The sequence below is a fragment of the Rhinolophus sinicus genome, chromosome 18, assembly GCF_057876585.1.
Source record: "Rhinolophus sinicus isolate RSI-liver-muscle chromosome 18, RSI-T2T, whole genome shotgun sequence".
In the NCBI taxonomy this organism is placed as follows: Eukaryota; Metazoa; Chordata; class Mammalia; order Chiroptera; family Rhinolophidae; genus Rhinolophus; species Rhinolophus sinicus.
In genome coordinates this window covers 111,285,716-111,301,190 of record NC_142518.1, presented here as the reverse complement: position 1 = coordinate 111,301,190, position 15,475 = coordinate 111,285,716, and the positions used below count along the sequence as shown (strand labels likewise).

General features: G+C 43.0%; 1 protein-coding gene across 1 annotated transcript; it reads left to right on the top strand.

Annotated features, from left to right (window-relative positions):
• Positions 1-356: 356 nt before the first annotated feature.
• On the top strand, positions 357-1,576 carry LOC148754697 (uncharacterized). Its single transcript, XM_088794769.1, has 3 exons — positions 357-730; positions 1,138-1,266; positions 1,453-1,576. Exons 1-3 carry the CDS (start codon positions 357-359, stop codon positions 1,574-1,576), a joined length of 627 nt encoding a protein of 208 aa, XP_088650895.1.
• The last annotated feature ends 13,899 nt before the right edge of the window (positions 1,577-15,475 follow it).

Sequence of the window (15,475 nt, the reverse complement as noted above, 5' to 3'; positions counted from 1 at the left end):
GCTCCTGACTCCACTTCACCCACTATGGGAAGACACGGCCCATTGTAGCTGGGATTACAAGAGGGCCGGCCAGAGACAGAGACAAAAGACAGCAGAAAACAAGCTAGCGCGTGTCTGTTCGCACATGCGCACTGGGCATGTATGCCCCTCTGAGAGGCGGAGCTTCACGGAGGAGTCGTCATTGGCGATAGAATCTACAGGGTCTCTGTGACAAGGTTGCAGGAATCAGTCACACTCCAGAGGGGTTATTTGCGCAGGCGCCTTCGATATCCCAAGTTGCATTGTGCGTCAAACGGCCAAATCCTGAGAGGGCCTCAGTCTTTCAGCGGCGGGCTGAGAGTGCGGTCATATTCAACATGGACTCTGAGGAGAACAGGGCAGTCGGAGCCGCTGCCGTGCAGGCTGCAGATGAAGATGCTGGCGGTGTGGCTGATGCAGGGTGTAGCCCCGGCGGCCCTGAAGACCTGGGTCTCGCCAGCGATCTGGAAGGCCAAGGTAGTCCTGGCAGCCCTTGTGGCCCTAATGGCGCTGGTGGCCTTGACAACGAGAGTGGCCCTGACAGTCCTAATGGCCCGGATGGCCCTGGTGTCCTGGGCGGCCCGGGAGTCGAGGAAACAGCGGGATCAGCAGCCGTAGATGCTCCCAGTGTCGCACAGGCAGCACATGCTTCAGGGCCAGGTGGAGATGCAGCAGCAGTGGCCGGAGAACCAGGAAACCCAGAGACCGTCTTGTATCCTTTCCAACGAGCCCCTCAGGCCTGATGGCCAAGTGATGGGTCAGGAACGTCCCACAAGGCCAGGGTCATTTGGGGACAGGGTACACGTTAGCCTGGGGGAGACAAAAAGTGGGAGCAGGGACGGGAACCTGGGGCAGCCTAGTGGGAGGGGTGTAGACATCTGAGGAGACTGGAGGTGGGGAAGCAGGCCTGAAGGAACTGGGAGGGGGTGGGACAGGATGACCTGAGTGAGGAGGGACGCAGGCCAGGTGGCCTCAGCTGGCAGGACTGGGTGTGTGTGTGAGAAGGTAGGGGGTGGATGATCCCCCACCTGAGGGGAAGCCCCCGGGTGAAGGTGACCTTCTGAGACATAAGGAAGCCTGAGGCACTGGCACATTCAGCCTTAACCACACGCCCCTCAGCACGCTCACTCTGCCTTTCCAGTTCTACCTGGAGGCAGAGATGGCCCGCCTGGCCATGGATGCAGATGATCAACGCTACTGGCAGGGGGTTCGAAAGGAGGTCACAGTGAATGGCAATATCCTGGTTGTGTGAGTTCTAGAATGAGCCGAGATGGGGGGGGTGGCAAGTGGCCTAAATTGCAATCTCAGCCCCAGAGGGGCTCCGTAAGAGATACAAAGAGACACTCAAGTGTTAGATCTCAGGAAGGGGTGTGGTGTGCTGGGTGCAAGAGAGAGTCTTCACCTTTGACTTGATTTTTATGCCTCGTTTAGCAGATGGATTGCTGAAGACCCTGATCTGCTCCGAGTTTCCATCAACTCCTTCTTGGAACGGCTTTCCTTGGTGACTCGGAACATTCGGCGCATTCGACCCCACTTTCCACCAAATCTCGGCCGCTGAAAGGGGGCTGGGACCTAACCCTGTGACCCCCACTAGGCATTACACAGGAAATTGATTCCTGGAGTAGTGTCTCTCATCCTGGGGCCTCAAGGTTTGCCCATTTTGCGTTTTGCTCTCTGGGCCCACATGTTCTGTATCCCTGTTTCTTGACAAATGGGATGATTAAATGCATGTTACTACAGAAATCAACATTGAGCTTGTGTTCCGTGTCCGATTTTCTCTTCAGCTACAATGCCTGCAGAATTTCTTGCCTTTGACTTCACGTTGGAGGGGTGGGGACGTTCTGGCAGTCAGATAGTCGTACAAAGTAATTGAAGACAACTAGGAAATGCAAGAAAATTAAAATCAATTGTATCCTAACATTCACCATTCAGTACTGTCAACATTTTGGATTTCTTTGTACTTTTATACTTGTAGTGATACATTAAATGTATAAGATCATTAGTTATAAGAATGTCCTTGTAAGCTTAGCATAAAGTTCTCCTGAAGGTATTCCATTGAACGTATGAACATTACCTCTATGAATGTCCTTCGAAACTATGTTAGTGAATGGATAAATGAAAGATGTATTATAATGTAATGATTGAACATTTAAATTAGGCCCACTTTCTCCATTACTGTGGCTAATGATTCAGTGGAATTCTTGTATTTAAGTCTTTCCATGAATGGTTATTTCCTGAAGATAGATTCCAAAAGGTAGAGACGGTGACCTCAATGTTTACTTTCTATTTCTTTTTCAATGCTCTGGATCACACTTGCCCTTCAGAAAACGCTTCTCAACAGATTTCTGGTTTCCCAACATCTTGTCCTTGTTGGGTTGGTTTCCTACTACAAGAAAAGCTTAGTTTGCAAGAAAAGAGTAAAAACCCAGGCCCACTAAAATAGAAATTTTGTGGCTGACTGGACTTCCTTAGGTCAGTGGGGAAACGTGCTGGGACAGCTGGTTCAGAAATTGGGTAGGGGCAGTAAGCTCTGTCTAACCCAGCGTTTATCCGACAATCTTGCTGAACTCACTACTTAGTTCTAGTCACTCTTTTGTAGAATCTGTTGGATTTTCCACCCAGTTGATCATGTCTGCACAAAAAAGTTGTAGTACTTTCTTCTCGTTTGGGTTGACTATTTCTTTTGTTTTTATTAGTTTCAGGTGTACAAAACAATGTGCTAGTTAAACATTTACACTTCTCACAAAGTGATAACCCCTCTTCCCTAATCTACTATGTCTCTGACATCGTATATAGCTCTTACGTTTCCATTCTCACCGTTATTCCCTATGCTGTACTCCACATGCTATGACTACATATATATTAAATTATAGTTGACAATCATTCTTATTCAGCCTCAACTTCAGGTGTACAGCTCATTGTCAGGTATCTACCCTCGGCAGACCTCCAGGACACTCTGCCTGCCACCCATGGTCTACAGTACACTGACTAGGCTTTAGTGCCCCAACTTCAGTCTGGTCCTTTCTCCCTCGCCGAGCAAGCTACAAAGTCAGTCGACTACCTTGGCCCCATGAAAGGACTGGTGGCTTTAAAACCTCAGTCAGGTCATGGAACTCCTCTGTTTCCAACTCGCCCTGGGCTCCCGTCTCACTCAGAGACACAGCCAGAGCCTTCAGAGTGGCATACGGAGCCCTATACGATTGGGGCCGGATCCTCTGCAGCCTCCTCCCCTCCCTTCCCTTCCTTGCTCACTCTGATGCAGCCACTTTGGCCTCATCCCCTTTCTGAGACCCAAAAGAACACTACTGCCTCAGGGCCTTTGCACCTGCTGTTTCATGCCTTGAATTCTCTTTTCCCAGGGATCCATCTGGTTTACTCCTTGACCTCCTTCAGCTCCTTCTCAGATGTTACCCACTCGGAGAGGATATTCTGGCCACCACATTAAAACAATATACCACTTCTCCCACCCCCTACATTCCTTAACCACATGCAGTATCCCCAGCCTGGGATCATGGCGTGCTTGGCACACAGAAGGACAAGACACATGTGTTCTTTAAGCAAAATGGTTTCTCTCAACCGAGGGTCACCAGTGTCCATTCTTTGGGCCCAGAACCCTCACGACCTTCCCCTGCTCCCTGCCTTCGCCCTGAATTCATGGGTGGGGGAGGGGATAAGAGACCCGAATGTTAACCATGATGGACATAAAACCAGGACAGGAAGGAGGTGCCAGAGTTTATGGAGATGGGGGAATTAGAGCCACTCTGGGTGGAGGGTGGGTAGTTTGAACACAGCGATGACATGATCTGCCTTCCATCCAGCAGGTTCTCTTTCAGGTTGTGCATAGCCTGAGGGAGGCCATGGCAGACTCTAGAGATAGGTCGGCAACATCCAGGTGGACACATATTAGACATGCCGATGGCGAAGTTGAGATAACTTAAGTACATAGGTGGTCGGGGGTACAAAGAGCAAGGAGGGCCGAGGCTGTCTCAACCCTGGGCACAAGGGCAGGAGGCTATGGGAATTGTTGCTGCTGGCATTAGGGGTTTGGTCCTGTCACCCTCTCCCCACCTGGGTGCCTAAAGCAAGGCCCTAATGAAGGGACCTAGATGTGGCAGGCTTGGGGGGGAACAGTCATGTGCCCAGCAGCCTCACAAGAACGGTCTTCGTGGAGTGGTGGCAAGACATGTTTGCGCAGGCGCACCGTTGAGCCTGAGTGACGTCACCATATATGGGCGGAGCTTCCTGAGGGAGGCCCAGTACCTCAGCGGTTGAGCGTGGGCTGTGGGCTCGCAGTTTCGAGGTAGAGGCTGAGGTACCATGCAGGCCGGAGACCAAGGCCCAGGCGGTGCAGCTGGCGGTGATGAAGGCCATGGCACTCCTGGTGACTCTGGTGGCCCAGATGGCCCTGCAGGCCACGAGGGCGCCGGTAGAGGCGACGAGGGAGAGGCTGGTGCCGCGGCCCCAATGCCGGGCGGAAACACCGTGCCAGGCCCCGGGGCACAGGCCGCATCGGAGCGGAGCGGGCAGGCTGGGCCCGCAGCCGGAGGGCCAGGACGCCAACTGCTACGATAGTATCCTATTTGAGGAGTGGCCGGGTGGCCAGGGGGACGGACCCAGGGCAGGCAGTGGGCCGGGGAAGAGGGCCTCAGCCTGGGGGTACGGAGTAAAGGCGGGAGACGCCAGCAGTGGCTGGGGGGATGGGCCGGTGGTGGCCAGGGGTGATGGTGGGGGCAGATGGCCTGAGGGAGCAGGAAGGAGGGGAGCAGATGTGAGGGGATTGAGTCGGGTGAGAGTGGCCCGGGGCGAAGCAGGCAAAGTCGCTATCGGATGTGCCTGAAACGAATGTCCACCAGCTTCCTCAGGGTGCGTTTCCCAACAGTCGCGGCGGCAATCGTGGCCCGTCGGGCCATGACTCCACGTTGTGAACAAGAGCAAGAGGCGGTTCGGATGGAGTTCAGGATGTTTGGCAATGTCCTATCGGTGTAAGTTCTAAAAAAGCCAGGTGGTGGGTGTTGGCAGGTGGCCAGCGTTACTCTTCCAAGGGTTCCTCTTTTTTTTCCTTTTGGCATTTTTTAAAATTAAAGTTTATTGAGGCGACATTTGTTAGTAAAGCTACATAGATTTCAGGAGTACAGTTCTGTAATACATTATCTATATCTCACATTGTGTGTTGACCACCCAAGGGTTATTCTCTTATATGGCGTGTTTTATTTATTTATGTTTAATTTATTCTTACAGTTGACATTCAATATTACTTTACATTAGTTTCAGGTGTACAGCATAGTGGTCAGATATTCACACAATTGCAATGTGATCCCCTTGGTAAGTCTAGTACCCACAGGGCACCATATAGAGTCATTACAGTATTATCAACTATATTTCCTACGGTTTACTTGACATCCCCCTGACTGTTTTGCCCCTACCAACTTCTACTTCTTTTTTTTAGTCTTATTTTTAAGTTTATTGGGGTGACAATTGTTAGTAAAATTACATAGATTTCAGGTGCACAATTCTGTATTACATCATCTATAAATCCCATTGTGTGTTCATCACCCAGAGTCAGTTCTCCTTCCATCACCACATATTTGATCCCCCTTTACCCTCTGGTAACCACTAAACTATTGTCTGTGTCTATGAGTTTTTGTTTCTCATTTGTTTGTCTTGTTCTTTTGTTGTTTTTGGTTTATATACCACACATCAGTGAAATCATATGGTTCTCTGCTTTTTCTGTCTGACTTATTTCGCCTAGCATTAAACTCTCAAGATCCATCCATGTTATCACAAATGTTCCTATATAATCTTTTCTTCCCGCCGAATAGTATTCCATTGTGTATATATACCACAACTTCTTTATCCATTCATCTATCGAAGGACATTTTGGTTGTTTCCATGTCTTGGCCACTGTAAATAAAGCTGCAATGAACATTAGAGCGCATGGGTCTTTATGTATAAATGTTTTCAGATTTTTTGGGTAGATACCCAGGAGAGGGATTGCTGGGTCATATGGTAATTCTATTCATAATTTTTTGAGGAACCTCCACACTGCCTTCCATAGAGGCTGCACCAGTCTGCATTCCCACCAACAGTGTATGAGGGTTCCTTTTTCTCCACAGTCTCTCCAACACTTGTTACTATTTGTCTTGTTGATGATAGCCATTCTGACTGGGGTGAGGTGATATCTCATTGTGGTTTTGATTTGCATTTCTCTGATGATTAGTGATGTTGAGCATTTTTTTCATATGTCTATTTGCCATTTGAATGTCCTCTTTGGAGAAATGTCTCTTCAGGTCCTCTACCCATTTTTCAATTGGGTTGTTTGTTATTTTATTGTTGAGTTGCATTAGATCCTTGTATATTCTGGATATTAGCCCCTTATCGGAGGCACTATTTGGAAAAATCTTCTCCTATTCAGTTGGTTGCCTCTTTATTTTGTCGGTTTTTTTTGCTGTGCAGAACCTTTTAAATTTCACATACTCCCATTTGTTTATTTTAGCTTTTACTTCCCTTGCCTTTGGAGTCAAATTCATAAAATGCTCTTTGAACCCAAGGTCCATAAGTTTAGTACCTATGTTTTCTTCTATGCAGTTTATTGTACCAGGTTTTATGTTTAAGTCTTTGATCCATTTTGAATTAATTTTGGTACATGGTGACAAATAGCAGTCCAGTTTCATTCTTTTGCACGTGGCTATCCAATTCTGCCAGCACCATTTATTGAAGAGGCTGTCTTTTCTCCATTGTATGTTTTTTGCTTCTTTGTCAAAAATTATCTGTCCATATTTATGTGGTTTTATTTCTGGGTTCTCAATTCTATTACATTGGTCTATGTGTCCGTTTTTCTGCCAATACCATGCTGTTTTGATTATTGTAGCCCTGTAGTACAAGGTAAACTCAGGCAGTGTGATATCTCCAGTATTGTTCTTTTTTCTTAAGATTGCTTTGGCTATTCGGGGTCTTTTGTGGTTCCAAACAAATTTGATGACTTTTTGTGCTATTTATTTAAAAAATGCCATTGGGATTTTGATGGGGATTGCATTAAATCTGTATATCGCTTTGGGTAATATGGCCATTTTAACTATGTTGATTCTTCCAATCCATGAGCATAGAATGTCTTTCAATTTCTTTGTGTCTTCTTCAATTTCTTTCAAAAATGCCTTATACTTTTCAGCATATAGGTCCTTCACATTCTTGGTTAAGTTTATTCCTAGGTATTTTATCCTTTTTGTTGCAATTGCAGAAGGAATTGTTTTCTGTATTTCTTTTTCTGAGATTTCATTATTAGTATATAGGAATGCAATGGACTACTTTACGTTGATTTTGTAGCCAGCAACTTTACTGTATTCGTTGATTGTTTCTAATAGTTTTTCAGTGGAGTCTTTATGGTTTTCTGTATATAGCATCATGTCATCTGCAAAGAGTGACAATTTACCTTCTTCATTCCCAATTTGGATGCTTTTTATTTCTTTCTCTTGCCTGATTGCTCTGGCAAGGACTTCCAACACTATATTGAAAAGCAGAGGTTATAGGGGACAGCCCTGTTGTGTTCCTGAACGTAGAGCAAAGGGCTTCAGTTTTTCACCATTAATTATGAGATTAGCTGAGGGCTTGTCATATATGCCCTTTTTTATGTTAAGATATTTTCCTTCTATACCTATTTTATTAAGTATTTTAATAAAAGGATGTTGTATCTTGTCAAATGCTTTTTCTGCATCGATTGATATAATCGTATGATTTTTGTCCTTTATTTTGTTTATGTGATGTATCACGTTGATGGATTAGCGGATGTTGAACCATCCTTGTGCCCCGGGGATGAACCCCACTTGGTCGTGATGAATGACCTTTTTAATGCATTGTTGTATCCGATTTGCTAGAATTTTGTTTAGGATTTTTGCATCTGTATTCATCAGAGATATTGGTCTGTAGTTTTCTTTTTTTGTGCTGTCCTTAACAGGTTTTGGTATCAGGGTAATGTTGGCCTCATAAAATGAGTTAGGGAGTACTGTCTCTTCTTCAATTTTTTGGAAGAGTTTGAGTAGGATTGGTATTAGATCCTCTTTGAAGGTTTGGTAGAATTCACTAGTGAAGCCATCTGGTCCCGGACTTTTGCTTTTGGGAAGATTTTGGTGACTGATTCAATTTCGTTACTGGTGATCGATCTGTTTAGATTTTCCAGTTCTTCATGGTTCAGCCTTGGAAGGCTATATGTGTCTAAGAACTTGTCCATTTCATCTAGGTTGTTGAATTTGGTGGCATATAGTCCTTCATAGTATTCTTGGATGATCCTTTGTATTTCTGTGGAGTCCATGATAACTTTCCCTTTTTCATTTCTGATTTTGTTAGTGTCTTCTCTCTTTTTATCTTAGTGAGTCTAGCCAAGGGTTTGTCAATTTTAATCTTTTCAAAGAACCAGCTCTTTGTCACATTAATTTTTTCTATTGTCTTTTTGTTCTCTATTTCATTTAGTTCTGCTCTGATTTTTGTTATTTCCTTTCTTCTGTTGAACTTGGGTTTCACTTGTTTGTCTTTTTCTAGTTCTTTAAGGTGTAACATGAGGTTATTTATTTGGGATTTTTCTTGTTTCTTGAGATAGGCCTGTAATGATATAAATTTCCCTCTTAAAACTGCTTTCGCAGCACCCCAAAAATATTGGTAGGATGTATTTTCATTGTCATTTGTTTCTATGTATCTTTTGATCTCTCCTCTAATTTCTTCTTTGACCCAGTCGTTCTTTAAAAGTATGTTGTTTAATCTCCATGTATTCGTGCTTTTTTCCTGCTTTCTTTTTGCAGGTGATATCCAAATTCAAAGCCTTGTGATCAGAGAATATGCGTGGTATGATTTCAATCTTCGTAAATTTGCTGAGGGTGATTTTATGTCCCAATATACAGTCTATCCTTGAAAATGTTCCATGTACACTAGAAAATAATGTATAATTTGATGTTTTAGGATGAAGTGCTCTATATATGTCAATTATGTCCATTTCATCTAATGTGTCATTTACGGCTGATATTTCGTTATTTATTTTCTGTTTGGATGATCTATCCATAGCTGTCAATGATGTATTTAAGTCCCCTAGTATAATTGTGTTTTGGTCAATTTCTCCCTTTAGTTCTGTTAGTAGTTGCTTGGTATATTTCTGTGCTCCCTGATTGGGGACATAAATATTGATGACTGTAATGTCTTCTTGTTGTATAGTCCCCTTTACCATTATGAAATGTCCATCCTTGTCTCTTGTTATCTTTTTCACCCTGAAGTCTGTTTCATCTGATATCATTATGGCTACACCTGATTTTCCCTTGGTACCATTTGCTTGGAGTGTCAATTTCCACCCTTTCACTTTGACTCTATGCTTGTCCTTGTAGCTGAGATGTGTCTCTTGGAGGCAGCGTAGGGTTGGGTTTAGTTTTTGGATCCAATCTGCTACTGTGTGCCTTTTTATTGGTGAATTCAGTCCATTTACATTTAGGGTGATTATTGATATATGAGGATTTCCTGTCATTCTATCCTTAGTTTTCTGGTAAGGCTGTGTCTCCATTGTTTCTTTGCCTTTTTGTTGTTGTCTATTATTTCTGTGTGGTGTTATTCTATGATGTTTCCCTCTGTTTCTTCTTTTATTACAGTATATATTTCAGTTCTGGGTTTTTGGTGTGTTTTTTTTTTTTTGAGTGATTACCCTTAAGTTTATGTAAAAGATATTTTGATATTTAGAGTATTCCATTTTCTTCAGCACACTTACTTTCTCCATTCCTATATTCCAGTTCAGGCCTTACTCTCCCCCTTTTTATGTTTTGGTTGCCACAAATTGTCCCTGTTGATGGTGGTCGAATAGCCTCCGTTGTATTTCTTGTAGTGCAGATCATGTATTAGAAAATTCCCTCAGCTTCTGTATGTCTGGAAAGGTCTTTATTCCTCCTTCATATCTAAAGGATATCTTTCCTGTACATATTATTCTTGGCTCATAATTTCTCTTTCAATAGTTTGAATTTTTTTTTCCACTCCCTCCTGGCTTGTAGAGTTTCTGCTGAAAAATCTGATGATAATCTAATGGGCTTTCCGTTGTAGGTTACCGTCTTCTTTTCCCTGGCTGCCTTGAGGATTCATTCTTTGTCATTGTTTTTAGACAGCTTCAATACAATGTGCCTTGGAGAAGGCCTGTTGGGATTGAGGTAATTAGGTGTTCTATTTGCTTCTTGGATTCGAGGATCCAGTTCTTTCCACAAGTTTGGGAACATCTCATCAATGATTTGTTTGAATATATTCTCTGTTCCCTTCTCTCTTTTTTCTCCTTCCGGTATGCCCATTATTCTTATATTGCTCTTTCTGATGGAGTCAGAAAGTTCTTGTAGAGTTATTTCATTTCTTTTAAGTCTCAAGTCTCTTTCTTCTTCCATCCGTGTCATTCCCAGGTTTCTATCTTCGATGTCACTGATTCTTTCCTCCATCTGGTCTACCTAAGCTGGTTATTTCGTTCTTAATTTCTTCTATTGAGTTCTTAATCTCCAGAAATTCTATTTGGTTCTTTTTTAAAATTTCAATCTCTTTCATAAAATGTTGAGGTTGTTCTTTGATTGTGTTTCTGAGTTCATTAAACTGCTTTTCTGTGTTTTTTTGCATCTCGTTGAGTTTTTTCAGAACTGCAATCTTGAATTCTCTGTCATTTAAGTCACATATTTCCATATCTTTAAGTTCCTTTTCAGGAGACTTTTCACTTTCTTTCTGAGCTGTCTTGTTGACTTGGGTATTCATGGCAATTACTGATTTCTTATTTCTCTTCCTAGACATCTACAGGAGTGGCTTCTGCAACAGGTAGATATGAAGAGAGCTTTCTTTTGTTTTCCAGTACTTGTTGGTAGAATGTTTTATTTTCTCTCCTACCACAGCCATTTTTTCTCTCTCACACTGTAGTGCTATGTTTTCTCTGCACTATTCCAGCTTCTCACACAATGGGGCGATTCCCTGGGAGACAGGCTTCTCCTCTGGTAAGGAGGAGACGGGCTCCTCCTCCTCTTCTTCTCGCCTGGGTATGCGGAGAGGTTTTGAAGTTCCAAAGCTTCTCCTGCACCAGATTCAGAGCCCGTGTGTTTCAGCAGTTGTTTACTCCTACAGGGATCCGCCCAGATAGGTGGGGACAGGGGCGGGGTGAGTTGTGAGAGGTGGCGCAGAGCAATGGCGGTGCCCACCACCACTGCCAGTCCTGCTTCCACAGCTCCCTCCCCTTTGCCCGAACTAGTTGGGCTGCAAATCAGTGTCTGAGGAACACAATTCTCAGAACAGCAAATATTCTGTTCTTTTGATCTGACCGCAACTGTTCTGCTTATACCACTGGGCGGGTGGGGGCGGGGCGAGCTCTGGGAGGGGAGGGAGGGGGCGGCTAGTCTCAGTACCTAAGTTTTCCGTTCTCTGCTCGGCAGTGAGGGCTTAAACCACCGTTTTCAGCCTTCTTCCCTCGGTCTTATCTCCGAGGTCTCTGCCGTGAGCGTTGGGTTCAGCCGTGTTATATGCTGTCCTCTCAGCTCTGTGGTATATAAACGGAGCCCTAGCAGTCCGAGTTCTTCCCTCTCCCGCAGCTGCGGTAGCTCCAGGATGCAGCAAGCTTGGAGAACTGAGTTAGGTCTGCGTCCTACACCCCCGCAGCTCCGTCTCCGCACTGCTCCCTTCGCTCCTCCCCCGCTCGCACGATTCTCCCACCTTTAGGTGTATTCAGTAGTGGGCCTCTTCGTCCTGCCTGTCTGTTGTGCAGGGAGTCCTTTGTAGTTATAGTTGTTAGATTTTTTGTAAATTCCAGGGGAGATTTACAGAAGCTCACCTCCTCTGCCATTTTGATGACGTCTGAGTCTTTTTTTTTTGTGCGTAAGATTTTATTGGGGGAGGGGAACACGACTTTATTGGGGAACAGTGTGTCCTTCCAGGATTTTTTCCAAGTCAAGATGTTGTCCTTTCAATCGTAGTTGTGGAGGGTGCAGCTCAGCTCCAGGTCCAGTTGCTGTTGTTAGTTGCAGGGAACGCAGCCCACCATCCCTTGCAGGAGTCCAACCCGCAACCTTGTGGTTGAAAGGACTGCACTCCAACCAACTGAGCCATCTGGGAGCTCAGCGGCAGCTCAGCTCAAGGTGCCGTGTTCAATCTTAGTTGCAGGGGACCGATCCCACCATCCCTTGCGGGACTCGAGGAGTCCAACCAGCAACCTTGTGGTTGAGAGCCCACTGGCCCATGTGGGAATTGAACTGGCAGGCTTCGGCATTAGGAACACGGAGCACCAACCACCGGAGGCACCGGCCGGCCCCCAACTTCTACTTCTTAATCCCTTCACCCTTATCACCCTTTCCCCAGCCCCCTCCCATATGGCAACCATCAGTTTGCTTTCCGGATCTAGGAGTCTGTATCTCGTTTCTGTTCATTTATTTTGTTCTTTAAAGTGCATATATTAACGAGGCTGTATGGTGTTTGGCTTCCGATTTGACTCATTTCACATAGCATAATAACCTCTAGATCCATCAGTGATGTCCAAAATGGTAGGATTTCATTTTTTATGGCCGAGTAATATTTCATTGTATACATGTATCACCTCTTCTTTATGCAATCGTCTATTGATGGGCATTTCTGTTGCTTCCATATCTTGACTATAGTGGAAAGCACTGCAGTGAACATTGCGGTGCATATATCTTTTCAATTAGTGTTTTGTGTGTCTTCGGAAAAATACCCAGAAGTGGAATTGCTGAGTCGTAAGGCAGTTCTATTTTCAATTTCAGGGACCTCCAAAAGTTTCCATACTAGCTGCACCAATTTGCAATCCTACCAACAATGCATGAAGGTTCCCTTTTCTCCACATCCTCAGGAATACTTGTCATTAGTTGATTTATTGATGGTAGCCATTCTGACAGCTGTGAGGTGGTATCTCATTGCGGTTTTAATTTGCATTTGTCTGAGGATTGTGGATGTTGAGCATCTTTTCATTTGTCTATTGGCTGTATGTATGTCCTCTTTGGAGAGATCTCTATCAGCTCCTCTACCTAATTTTTTTTGGATTATTTGTTTTTTTGGTGTTGTCTCCTATGAGTTCTTTATTCCTTCTGGATTTATCTCATCAGATGTATCATTAGCAGATATCTTCTCCGATTCAGTCGGCTGTCTTTTCACTTTGTTGATGGTTTCCTTCACTGTGCAAAAACTTTTTAGTTTGATGTAGTCCCATTTGTTTATGTTTTTCTCTTGTTTCCCTTGCACTAGGAGATATATCAGGAAAAATATTACTAAGAGCAATGTCAGAGGATTTACTGCCTATGTTTTCTTCCAGGGTTTTATTGTTTCGGGTATGACATTTAGGTCTTTAATCCATTTTTAGTTTTTCTCTTGGATATGATGTACGAAGAGGTCTAATTTCATTGTTTTTGCATGTATCTGTCCTATTTTCCCAACACTGATTATTGAAGAGACTGTCTTTAACCCACAGTATATCTTTGCCTCCTCTGTCATGATCGTATAGGTGTGGGTTTATTTCAGGGCTCTCTGTTGTGTTCCATTGATCTACGTGTGTGTTTTTATGCCAGAACCATGATGATTTGATTAGGATAGCCTTGTAGTATAGTTTGATATCAAGTAGTGTGATACCTCCAACTTTGTTCTTCTTTCTCATGATTGCTCTGAGTATTCGTGATGTTTTGTGGCTCCACATAAATTTTAGGATTATTTCTTCTACTTCTGTGAAAAATGTCTTTGGTATTTTGATAGGGATTGCGTTGAATCTGTAGATTGCTTTACATAGTATGGACATTTTAGCAATGTCAATTCTTGCTAAGCCTGAGCACGGTATATGCTTCTGTTTATTTGTATCTTCATCAATTTCTTTCATCAATGCCTTATAGTTTTCTGAGTATAGGTATTTTACCTCCTTGGTTAAGTAACTCCTAGGAATTGTTTTCATGCAATTGTAAATGGGATTATTTTCTTAATTTCTCTTTCCGATAGTTCATTATTGGTGTATAGAAATGCAGTCAGCTACTAAATATTAATTTTGTATCCGGTTACTTTACGGAATTCATTTATTTGTTGGAAGTTGTTTCTCAGAGGAACCATGCCTTTTATTGTAAATAAATTTTACTTCAATAAAAAAAGGAACCAAAATAAAACAACTTGACCTACACATGGAGACATGTGCAGCTGCATAATTATAGACCTTGATCAATTGTCACAATTTGGAAAGACCAGGTAACCAGCACCCACATGCCAGGTCATTTCTGCCTTGAGCACCCCAGGCAGCCACTATCCTGACATGTGACGGAACAGACTACATGTCTCTATTGTTGTACTTACGTAAATAGTATCATTTATCACGTTCTCTTGTATCTGGGTTTTTCTGTTGTTGGGAGTTTTTTTTATTATGGATTCAATTTCATCACTAGTAATGGGTCTGTTCACATTTTCTGTTTCTTCTTGATTCAGTCTCGTCTGATTGTATGTTTGTAGGAAATTAACCATTTCTTCCACATTGTCCAACTTTTGGCATATAACTGTTGGTAGTATTTTCTTATGATTCTTTGTATTTTTGCGGTGTCAGTTGTCACTTTTCATCTTTCATTTCTGATTTTTTTTCATTTGAGTCCTGTCTCATTTTTTCATGAATAAGTCCGGCTAAATTTTGTCAATTATTATTTTTATATATATGTTTTCAAAGATTCAGCTCTCGTTTTCATTGATCTTTTGTATGGATTTTTTTTTTTAATCTATGTCATTTATTTGTGCTGTGATCTTTATTACTTCCTTCCTTCTACTTACTTTGGGCTTTCTTTCTTGTTCTTTTCCTAGTTCCTTTAGTTGTAAGGGTAGATTGTATATTTGAGACTTCTCTTGTTTCTTGAGGTGGGACTCTATTGCTATGAACTTCTCTCTTAGAACTCCTTTCACTGTGTTACATAGATTTGTTGTCATTTTCATTTGTCTGAACGTATCTTTCAATTTCTTCCTTGATATCACTATCAGCCCATTCATTTTTTAGTAGCATGTTATGTAGCCTCCATGTGTTTGTATGTTTTTCAGTGTTTTTCTTGTTATTTATTTCTAGTTTCATACCACTGTGGCCAGAGAAGATGGTTGATCTGATTTCAGTCTTCTTTAATTTACTGAGATTGTCTTGTGGCCTAACCTACGGTCTATCTTGGCAAAAGTTCCATGTGCAATACAAAAGAATTTATTTTCTGCTGCTTTGGTGTGAAATGCTCAAAAAAAGTCAATTAAATCCATCTGGTCTAATGTGTCATGGAAGGCTGCTGTTTCTTGTCCGTTTCTGTCTGGAATATCTGTCCAATGATGTCCATGGGGTTTAAAGTCCCCTGTGATGAGTGTATTGCTGTCTATCTCACCCTTTATGTCCCTCAATATAAGTTTTATATATTTCAGTGCTCGTATGTTAGGTGCATAAATGTTTCTAAGGGTTCTGTCGTCTTGTTGGATTCATCCCTTTATG